Source organism: Amblyomma maculatum, chromosome 11, assembly GCF_055883805.1.
Source record: "Amblyomma maculatum isolate TAMU_Amacu chromosome 11, ASM5588380v1, whole genome shotgun sequence".
In the NCBI taxonomy this organism is placed as follows: Eukaryota; Metazoa; Arthropoda; class Arachnida; order Ixodida; family Ixodidae; genus Amblyomma; species Amblyomma maculatum.
This window is the reverse complement of record NC_139354.1, coordinates 59,525,417-59,537,480: the sequence shown is the minus strand read 5'-3', so window position 1 is coordinate 59,537,480 and position 12,064 is coordinate 59,525,417. Positions and strand designations below refer to the sequence as shown.

Below are 12,064 nucleotides of genomic sequence, written 5' to 3'. Positions count from 1 at the left end.
TGTAAAGATGGTGATGTTTCTAAACTGGACCGCCGGGTAGAAGCGCGCTGCTTACTAAGCTCGTCGCAGCTATGGCAATGTCCGTCCTGCAATTCGCAAGCTCCGAACGGAACAACGCTTCCGTGAGCGCGCTAAAGCCGAAGATTCATTCACTAGTTATATAGAAGACTAGTGACTGGTGCAAACGTGTCTACCTAGACACCGCTAATGTTCGCAGCGGCTAAGATCGGAAACATCATGAAAGGCATCTTTGAGGACGCCTGTCAGGTGCTCTGGGTGAGAGCTCCTGCCACCGTCAGTGACGTTTGCACAGGCCAACGATGTTTTCTATATAACCGGTGAATGACTCATCGGCATACTGAGCGTGCTCACGCAAGCGTTGTTCTGCTTGCGTGAGCGGTCTGCTTTTAAATCAGGCTAAGATAGTAGGTCTGCCTCATGGTTGCAAAACCAGAAGTTCGCACGTCGGTCAAGTAAATATCACTTTACCTTGCTTAATAGTGTCGTTCCATCTGTTGAAACTACTGTCACGCTCATACGCCGACAACCAATCATCTACGTCTTGGCCGGTCTTGCCACTGAACAGGCAAGGATCACGCTGCCGCAGAATACCAGAATACAGGACCGTGGTTGGGATGGGCGGCAATGTCGAGATGGTCTCGTCCGGCATGGTGGAAGCAGAAGGTAATGTGCGGCTTCTTAGTTCCATGATGGATGAGAACGTACCCCGCAGCACCTGCATCAATTGTGTTGTACCAATATATATTGTTGCGAAGAAGAAAATCGGCTGTGGTGCGAAAGGAGACCTCGCGCTAGGCCAGACATTAAATCATCGTTCATCCTGTATGCTATTGTTTGTTGGAGTATCATATGTTTAACGTCCCGAACCCACTAAGTCTATCTGACTATATAGGATTTTTTAACGTGCCCTAACATCGCACAGTACACATGCGGCTTACGTTTTGCATCCACCGATAAGCGGCGGCCAAGGCCGGGATTCGATCCCGCATTCTTGGGCACAGGATTCAAGCGCTGTAACCACTGCAGCACCACGGTGGAATGAAGGTTATGCATTAGCTAGTAATATGTTTTGTTTAAGTAAGCTCGCAACGTGAGTACGATTATTTATCATGGACAGGATGGTAGTATTATTTCGCTAGAAAGAATATCGCGGCAATGGGATATAAATAGAAGCGGCTACCCATGGGCCACCAGGCACACATTACTTAAGTCAGTTTTTGTCGTTCAGTTTAAGATTCTGGGCCTTATGATTGATAAAACGGCAAATAAGAATAACAAAAGTATTCTTACGTTCGAAGAGGTATGCAAAAGGGTATCCTATAATGTTGTTTAGGCTTGCTGACGATCTCGTGTTATGCGCCTGGGGCGATTCTTAAAACTTATTGAAAGTTCTGATTTTTATAACTGAGCGTCGAACATAAGTGGTATGGTTGAGCGTTTCTTTAATGTTGGAACACTTACTTTGACCCGATCTGGACAGAATTAGTCACGTTGCCTGGGTTTCCAGGCACGTAAACAATCTTAGACCATCGTCAGTTACATCCCATGAACCTTGGTGACACGCGAACGGCTTAAATCAGTGCAGCTTATTCTATATTTTTCTATATATCGAAAGCAATATTCTATTACTAGGGTGCGGGTTATATATACAGTCAATCAAACTAATCGCACTTACCCCATCTCGTTGGTAAGAGCACCAGTTCATAGAAGCACGAGACCTGTATGATTTCATGATTCCAGCTGTTCTGACGTATTCTAAAATATCATTACTTAAGGATCCCTTAATCTCTGAATCTGAATATTAAGCCTTCAGTTGAACTCCTGTTGTCGCATATTAACTGAACTGTACAGGTTTATATCAGCAGGAAATACATTTATAACGGAGTTCGTTTCATTCGCGAAGCGATTTGGAGTAATCGCAAAGTTATCTGGAGAATTGAGTGTATTGGCAACGAACGAAGATCAACATAACAAGAAGAGACGGATGCTGTGAATCAGACCGGTATGCCGAGATCACAACGAGATGGCATAGCATGCTTATGTTGCTGTGCGTGGCAACTTGACTCTCGATTGATGATTCGTGTTAAATGCGCGTGGGAACCTTAGAACAGCAATCACAGGGCACGCAGAACCATACAAAATTTGTGAAATCCATGGATTGTTCACAACAGGTATAATGGCCCGACTAGCGTACTGTCCGCTAGCGTAATAGCGTGAATGATAGGAATTCTATTTTCAATGCTGAAATGCTCAGCATGGAATTTGCCATAGGTTCATACTGAATGAAAAGTACACAAGGACGACCAGAACCAAGGCGCGCCCGCTGCCTCACTTTCTTCTCCTTCGTTCTTGTGCGCTCTCATTTCGTTATTGACATAGTGTTGACAGCCTGTAAATTTCGGCAGTGAAACATTCTTTTGCACAATGCTTATTTTTCTGTTGTGCCTTTGGTCACAGCTAAAAGGAGCCCCGATGAAGACACTTCATCAGTCTGTCGCATCCACACTAGAGGTAGTGGACCTGCAGGACAAGGCTTACAGTTTTCCCAGTGAACTTTCAGGAGGGATGAAGCGCCGCTTGAGCATCGCCTTCACCATCGTTTCCCAGCCTAAGGTAGGTTCACTTCTTGCGAAATATTGTTGTGTTCTTTGTTTGTAACTTTCCCAAGCTGAAAAGTAGAACAGATGCATTTTTTATATAATGTCCCGCGGCCGAAAAGCGAGCGCTCCTCAATACGTATCGTCAAGAAAGCAGCATTTGCAGCGCTCATATTGTTGAAGGCGACAGCACAGCATCGACACAGAAGTTAATAGTATTTTGGAAGTGCTAAGAAAATCAGTGTATATTTATGGATGAGGAAAAATATGGTAGTGGCCGTATTAGGAGCCCTCGAGCTAGGTTCTCATTCATAATTCAAAGTATCTCATCATATGGCATCGCCTTTTCACGGGCTTGCCACCCAGTAAGATACTGGAGTCTTATGGGTTACGTTCATCCCCCACCACCTTGACTTGAGAGCTTCGGTACCTTAAATCGGCTTCTATCACTACCGACGGGTTCCTAGCCAGTATTCATCGTTTGCCTTTGCCTCAGCCTGACCGACGCGACCCCACATCTCTGTTCGTTCCTGCCCGGCCCACGCATCGACCACAAAAGACAATGAGAGGCAAGTGTCCCACCCCACAGAACCCATCTACACGAGACGACACCCTCATTGGAAGCATCGACCACAAAACACAGCAAACTGAAGACCCGACCTACCAAATAAATCCACCGACTCCAGACGCCACTACAAGTGAGGCCGTCGCCTTTGCAAATCCAGTTCAGCACCTACTTGGAACTGAGGCGTCGGATCATAGAAATCTGTCACCCGAATACCCTAAACCATTTTGTTCCGGAAATCATCGTGGCGGGAAGCCCTTTGACAATCTTGACACTTTGTGCTGCAGTTTTCAATATAGAGAAGTTCGCACAATACGAGAAAACAAACGTACAGCAGACTCCCTTCAGCAGGCACAAATATAGGAGATCCAACTTCAAATATGATGTAATAGAAGAGGCATCTGGGCGAGTTGGTATGGGGACATGATGAAAAAACAGCGCTGCAAACGTGGACAGAGGTGAAGAACAAACAGGACGGGCGCTGAACTCGCAACTGAAGTTTATTGAAAAAACACAGTATATATAACCCAGCCAAGCAGCACAAAACCGCACATTAAATAAAAAACCAAATCATGATGACCCCACACACACACCACGTTCAAGAAACCCAACCTCATTATCTGTTAAAGCGATTGACGGTTCACTAACACATTTTTCACCCGATCGAATGATATGCCTGGCCTCAATGATTTGCCGGCTAATCTGTGCCGGATGGGCATCCAAAATAACTGTCTGTGTTAGAGAAGGATGGCAGCCGTCACACCCCTTACAGTGTACAACCAGATTAGATCCTCTACCAATATCTAATGATCTCGAGAGCACGAGAGATCATTAGATTAAAGGGGCAAAGCAGCTGGAGCGGATCAAATGACTATAGTTTTGTTGAAGGAATAGGGAGAAATCGTGCTAGAAAAGCTGACCACCTTGTATACGCAGTGCCTGGTGTCATCGATGGTACCGGAACGATGAAAGAACGCAAACATTATCCTCATTCATAAGAACGGGGACGCTAAGGACCTTAAATTTACAGACCAATCAGCTTACGGTTCGTTACGTATGAGGTGTTAACTAAGGTAATCGCTAATAGAATCAGGACAACCTTAGACTTTAACAAACAAAGAATCAAGCAGTTTTTCGCAAACGGTACTCTACTATCGATCATATCCATACCATAAACCAGGTGATAAAAAAAGGCTCGGAATATAACCAGCCCTTATACATAGCATTCATTGATTACGAAAAAGCATCTTACTGAGTAGAAACCTCGGCAGTGATGCAGGCATTGCGAAATCAGGGGGCAGGCGAGCCGTACGTGAAAGTGCTGGAAGATATATACAATGGCTGGACAGCAAGCATAGTTCTGCATAAAGAAAGTAACAAAATTCCCATAAAGAAAGGTGTTAGGCAAGCAGACACGATCTCCCCGTACTATTCACAGCTTGCTTAGAGAAAGTATTCAGAGACTTGGACTAGGAGCAATTAGGGATAAGGGTAGATGGAGAATACGTCAGTAATCTGCTGTTTGCTGATCACATTGCCTTGCTAAGTAACTCAGGAGGTTGAATGCATAAAATGATTGGTGACCTCGGCAGGAAACGTAGAAAGGTAGGCTTTAAAACCAATATGCAAAAGACTAAAGTATTGTTTAACAGCCTCTGGATGGAACAGCAGTTTACGTTAGGTAGCGAAGCACTGGAAGTAGTAGGCGGATATATTTACTTAAGACAAGTAGTAAGCGCAGATCCCGACCATAAAAAGGAAATAACAAGAAGAATAAAATTGCGATAGAGCGCATTTGGCACGCACTCGCAGGTTATGACTAGCAGCTTACCGGTATGACTCAATAGGAAAGTATACACCAGTTGCATCTTACCTGTACTCACCTAAGGGGTTGAAACGTGGAGGCTAACCAAGAGCGTTCTATTTAAGTTGAAGTCAACGCAGAGGGCTATGGAACGAAAAAATTGTAGTGGTAACATTAAGAGATAGGAAGCGTGCAGAGTGTGTCAGAGAAATAACTTAAGTGGCTGACATTCTTGTGGAAATCAAGAAGAAGAAATGGGCATGGCCAGGACATGTAGTGCGAAGAGAGGATAACCGATGGTTCTTCAGGGTAACAGACTGGATTCCAAGGGCAGGTAAGCGTAGCAGGGGGCGGCAGAAAATTAGGTTAAGAGGTATGCAAGGGTCAAGTGGATGCAGCCAGCACAGAACCGGGTTAATTGGAGAAACATGGGAGAGGCCTTCGCCCTGCAGTGGATACAGTCAGGCTGATGATGATGACTTTTGCACGTGGTTCACCTACACCCTGATCTCGCAATGCCTACATGACTGCTGAGGATTCGACCGAGTGGAATGCTTTCTCTTAGTTAATGAACGGTACATTTAGTGTCTGGTTATATTTCGGGTATTTTCCAATTAACTGGTTGATATAGTGTGGTAGTAATCAAGGATAGAGTACCCTTTTCGAAATCCTGCTTCATCGTTTGCTTGATTAAAGTCTAATGTTGTCCTGATACGATTAGCGAGTGCCTTAGTAAATATCTTGTACGTAACGAATAGTAAGCTGATTGGCGTGTAATTTTTCAAGTCCTTAGCGTCCACTTTCTTTTGATTAAATATTTTAGCAGTTTTCTTCCATTACTCCGGTGCTGTCGACTTCATCAGCATTACGTATACAGAGTGGCACGTTTTTCTAGCATATCTCCTTCGTCCTTCAACAAGTCTGTTGTTACCCGATCCTCCCCAGCTGCTTCCCCCTTCTCATAACTTGTAAGACTTTCTAATAGTCGTCAATATTTACTAGCAGAACTGCTGATTGCTCTTCAATAAAGAAACATGATTATTGTCCTTAGTACTTTCGCTACTGTAGAGGTCCGTATAGAGCTCCTCGGCTACCTTGTTATCTTGTCCATGTTTGTAATGACATTTCCCATCTTGTCCCTCTGTGCATACATCTGATTTTTGTCTATGTCTAGTTTCCTCTTTATCGCTTTCAGACTACGACCCTTTTTAGAGCATGCTCAATTTTTCCCATGTTGTAGCGGCTGGTTGCTCTAAACGTCCTCGCCGGAACATTAACCGTACCGCCCCGATCGATCGTCGTAGTCTGCGCGGGTAGCACAGATATCGAAACCGCTGAAGTTGTCGTCAGAAGAAACACCGAGTTGTTCTTGGAAAGAGTTCTGGGCATCGAACGAGGTTAGTCACTTTCCGGAGAGGACAGGCTCAGGTGGTGGTAACGAACTTCCCATAAAACCGACATCTCACGGAGACACGACTGTTGCTTTCCTCGACAAACTGATGGCCATCCGATTTGTATTCGCCATTCCCGACCAACCCCTTTATGATGCACCGGAATATGATCGTCAGCCTACGATTGGCATCACCCCGGCATTACCCCGAAGCAGAATATACCCGATTAGACCGAAGGCTGTTAATTTTTCCTTTAGTTGTCTGTCGCCCAAATGTTTTCAGCAGTGTATTCAGCAATGCATGGCCAATTATTTCTTTATCGGCAGCTCCTCATCCTCGATGAACCCACAGCTGGTATGGACCCGGAAACACGGCGGGCCGTGTGGGACACCCTTCAGAACGTGGCTAAGGAGAGAACTGTGCTTTTGTCGTCGCACGACATGGACGAGGCAGATGCCATAGGTGACCAGGTGGTGGTGATGGCCAGTGGAAAAGCCATCTGTAGCGGCTCCACGGCTTTCCTCAAGAAAGCTTGCGGTGAGCGCCCACTTTATCGCTTCGTCCAGGATGTGATTGCACAGTGGTCGAAATGGGCTTGACAATTGGAACAGTTCATATGTTAAGGCCCAATGTAGGTTACTACGTACACATAATGCCCTGTATCTTCCATCCTGTAGCCACATCGATTGCAAAAATAGTTTGACCAGTCATAATGCTGGTATTATATGAGTCAAAAAATAAATGGTCCATATATTATGCTGAAAACATATAAAGAATGATGGCAGCAATGCAACTATGATAAACTTGATACCTTCGGCCCGTACGTAATTGTAACCAATGACATGTAGGGGTGATGAGTCGATTGCAAGCGCATTTAATAAATTGCTTCAAAGATTTCAAATGTTTCTTGCTCAAAACAACCTACCCATGTATTTTGGAGGTACTACGAGAGTGATCTCGACTGTTTTTAGCCATGAGTAATATGTTCTATGCCCGTGGGTGGCGGGGGTGAGGGGGGCGGGTATTGCAGGCAATTACCGTGTCTATCGCAAACCTCATCGTTCGTCATGAAGTGGGCCTCAGGCCGCAGTGATTCCTTTCTTTAAAGCCACCCGAGTGCGCTAATACGTCACCTGTTGCCGCTTTTATTTCTTTAGGCCTGCATGCGGTCGGAGCCATTAAGTCCAATAAAAATATCTTTTGCACGCCTTTCCCGTCGTTTTTGGCTCCGGTATTGCGTCCTTAAATTCGGAAGCTATGGTCTTACGAAATATCATGCATATGTCGAATCGCTCTTCTGCAAAGCGCATAGGCTAAAACTGGCCATGGCGGAAGAAGCACAGAATCATGTGGCATTCAACTGTTAAACATCAATAATAGGCATACTCAATCTAGGATGGCGGCGTAGTATTTGAAGGCAGCAATTATTTTGATCGCGTTAGCTAGAAACATGTGTAAACAAGTGTTAAGGTGCTCGCCTGAAGTCACCGGACACATTTAATGCTTGCATGCGGTCAGGAGCTTTCAAGCAGATTTTAAAGCAGATTATTAAGTAATCAAGCACGAAACTAAGACTAAATAAACTGCTGGAGAAGGCATGGTGCATGGTACTTGAGGGGCAAGATTTACGAGCGTTCGACGAAACACATTTCGAGATGTTTCTTCTCGTTTCAAATTCATCTCATTTAAACATTTTGTTATTTAATACATAACCTCAACAAATTTAGAAGCAGAATGGGCTGCTGTGTGATAAAATAAACGAAATAAATAGGCCATAATAGCTACGCGTATACTATAGACTGTTTCTTTTGCAGCACAGTGTGCCGGTTTACAAAATATGAGTTGATAATGATACCAGACGGTGTACAAGAATCTGAACTTGTACTTATTAAACCAATGTATTTGCGCCTAAAATATTCAGAAGACATTACAATGCATAATACGTGTTCACCGCCATGATTACAAAGTACTATAGCCACCGGGTTGCCAACTGTCACTTCCACTTAGACGCAACATTTGTCCTTGGCTTTGCGCAGATGATGAGTGTGTTGTTTCAAATGCTTGAATACATAGATGTTTTAGCGTAGTGGTCGTTTCAACTAATGCTTTGCCGGTGCAATTTTCATAGAGATTTTTATGAACGGTTTGTGGCAGTACTAAGGGCGATGGGGGTTTAGACGATCTTTCAGGGGCCCAAAACTAACTTGGACGCGCTTATCGTGTGACCGTCAATTAGGATGAAACTATTCACAGTTGCTCGTTCGGCAACTTTTGAATAGACCCATGTATGAAAGTTTGGAAATGCCCCTTAAATATATATGACCCACACGTGATAATTCATTACTTTAGATAATCGCATGAAGACGTTTCTTCACAGTAGTGGAGTAGCGTCAGTTGTGAAGCGCAAACAGATAATACTTGAAATGTCCAGTGTAGCAACCATGCAGAAAATATTTCGGTCTCACGCGGGTTGCTGCATGCGATGTCATTCTAAATGTGCAGAGATATAGAGGGGTCTCCGCTGGCCGTTTCTTTAGGAGAAATAATAAAATCTATGTTTGTGTATTTGTCGAACCTTTAGGAAAAGTACTTCAACGTACCGCAGTCTCATTCTGGTCACCCTCGGGGCTCAAGACTCCTTGCAAGGATATGGACATTTACCGCCGTGATTACCAGTGCGAATGCAAGTTCAGGCCAAGTCATTTTTTAGGCATTTTTAAACATAACTGCAGGTAAAGGGCACTGATTCAAGCGATTCTATATTTTCATATAAACGCATGTGCATTGGAATATGGTCTTTTTGCACGCACCTAATTTTGAAAAGGAAAGAAGTATGTCAGTAGTAAGCCATGAAGTATCCAGGAATTCAGCACTGATAAGCTTCTTAGTGTTTTGAATGATAGGGCCACCATTGGGGCTGCCGTGCGTTTCCCTAATGCTCATGTATTTGACACTTCACTATTTCGTCTGTATGAGATGAAAGCTTTCAGCGCATATGTTTCAATTACATTCAATTAGGGAGAATTGCGAGAGAATCTGAAATACTACTTTCTGTGAAATGAAGGAGCTAAGCGTGAACTACAAATACGGAGGATTGAAACAACACACCGCTGTGAATGGGCTCGGATTGGGCAAACCCTGTCAGCCTAATGATTACGAATAATTGAGCTAAGACTCACCCTCATTACTGTGTCGTCTCACTTTTTTTCTGTGCAGTTCACACGGTTGAACTATGTCTCAGCTCAGCACAAATCAACTCGCCCAGCTTTCCGTCCTCCAGAAATTTATAGGTAGTCCTTAGGGCTCTTTTTCATGTGCAGCCTTTAAGCTAGTGTTTGAGGTAACTTTAGTGTGTTGTCCACACTGACTGCCATCTGCATCTGTAGAGCCAGGATGTATCCATAGTACTCAATGCCCTCCCATCCCCCATACACACAGAACCTGCCTGGACAGTTTTGTTGTCTAACTTCTTGAGCCCCGTGAAAATTTACGCAACGACCGTCTACGCAGGTGTCGGCTACATGGTAAGCTTAGTAAAGGATCCGAAGACATTCAACCTCAAAGGGGTTCTTGCGATCATCGAAAAGGCAGCGCCCTCGGCTACCGTGGATGAAGAAAAGAAAGAGGAGGTGACCATTGCTTTGAAGACACTGGACTATAGTACCTTCCCTGAAATGTTCAAGACGCTGGAGGGGGCATCGGGGAGGCTTGGTATTATCAACATTGGAGTTTCTGTGGCAACCATGAAAGACGTCTACCTGAAGTAAGTCCACAAGCGAACAAACTAGCAAACTACCCAAGTGAGCCGACTCATGACAGAATGAACGAGCGAAAGCACGCATGCCTAATTTTTAACGTCGTTCCCCTCTACTCTATGTTAAGCGATAGCTAATACAGCTAATAAAACTAAGCCGTCAGCGTCGTAGTAGTAGTTTAGCTGTCGGCTCAACGTGTCGGAAAAATTTGTAGATGCTTAAAGAGGTCGCATGATGTTTATTTGTGGTGACAGTGATTGATGATTGATTGTTATGTGATAGCCATTTACGAGGTAATACATCGTTTTAACAAATTGATTATAGGAGGAATGAAAGAAACAAAACGGAAAGGAGGTGGAAATGTGTTAATTACACTAATAATGAAAGTACAATTCTTGATGTTGCTACTTTAGAAAATTTAAAGAGTGCAATTTGTCAAATAATTAAGTGAAGTATTTAAATGAAAATTGCGTTCGAAGTCATCAAACTGTCTAGAACGCAATGCCAGTTTCTGCTAACGTTAAGTATTAGTGCATACAATATAAAACCAAACAAAAAACAAACAAAAAGCAAACAAAAATAAAGAATAAAAACGTTCGTGTGTGTACAACGCTATCTGATATTTCCTTAACGGCGAAGCCTAAAGGGTAACTCCGGTGGTTTTTTCTTAATTTTGTGTTTTTAGTTGAATCACATTCCTCGGTATATCCTGACTCCAACACAAAAACCGTTTTTCGAAATTCGAGTTAGAAGTATTCTTAAAACAAAAAACAGCAAATCTAAACCGAAACTGCTTTCACGGCCAGAAACGATGGCCCAGTTGACGAAATGGTGACGTCCCACTCAGTATTAGAAAAACACTCGTACGTGCGTTGGATGGAGAAAATAAAGTATGGAAATCATGAGGCACTGCATAAATTATCTGAGTTCAATATAAGCCTCACAAGTTTATAATCACGCGGGAAGTGAAGAGTAATACTGGTACACTGCTTATGACGTCAAAACCCCAGTGTTGCCCGCAGAATTTCTCTTAACTTAGCCATGAAAACGGCATATTTTAAAGACTTGTTGCGCGTGAACGGATTATTGTACGGCGCCCAAATTTGGTAGAATGCGTCAGGGCGGAGAGGAGCACCTATGATACAAATTTTACTAGAATATTCGAATATGAAAAAACCTCCGGAGTTGCCCTTAAGTATCCCCTTATTTTCTGTACATTCCTTTGCCGTCTCAACATCAGTTACAAATCTGGCGACCCTGTTATGGCCCTCAGTAGGGAATGATGTTGCCGCTTGTCCTGGTGCAATCGTTTCGGCAGTTAAGTAGATGCCAGAAGCATTAACGGTGGTCTTTAGTTTCACAAAGATGTAGCAAGGACTTGTGGTCTTGTGTCTAAAGAATGTCCGGAGCATTTTAGATTCAAATTCTATGCTTCCGTATTTGCAAGTGTTAGCATTTTCTGTAAAAACCGATGCTTCTCATGAGGCACCGGTTCTTACAGATACTTGCTAAAATATTCTAATTTGGCATTCATGGCTGTTTACTAATAGTCTTAGGTCGTAATTTATCTTATGCTGAAACGTTTCTGTACTACAAATTCGTGTCATGTTGCGCACTTCATCTTCTCCCGTGACTATCGGAGCACCTACTCCATACTTCACGTCGTACCAAGCTACTTACAGGCATACATATCAGTGAAGCGCTTACATAATGTTCGGAAGTTCAACTGCTTTACTTGCTTAGCCGCAAAAGCTAAGAAAACTTAAGTATTAGTGAAAATCAAGGTGTGCTTTATTTTTCACACTACGCAGTTGATCCATAGCTACAGCTGTCGCAGCGCTTTATGAAAGACAGCGTATTACGGGACTGTGTAGAGCACTCATTGCGCAAAAACCCCCACCGTAGCCTAGTTTGAGAGGGAAATTTCATGG

At 43.6% G+C, this 12,064-nt stretch overlaps 1 protein-coding gene across 1 annotated transcript in view; it reads left to right on the top strand.

The window, feature by feature from the left end:
- The window catches only part of LOC146173910 (phospholipid-transporting ATPase ABCA3-like), a 127,574-nt gene that overhangs the window by 64,576 nt on the left and 50,934 nt on the right, over positions 1-12,064 (top strand). Inside the window, exons 12-14 of the mRNA XM_084585298.1 lie at positions 2,512-2,634; positions 6,705-6,915; positions 9,889-10,141. Coding sequence (XP_084441424.1) covers positions 2,512-2,634; positions 6,705-6,915; positions 9,889-10,141 — 587 coding nt within the window. The remainder of the gene's footprint in view (positions 1-2,511; positions 2,635-6,704; positions 6,916-9,888; positions 10,142-12,064) is intronic.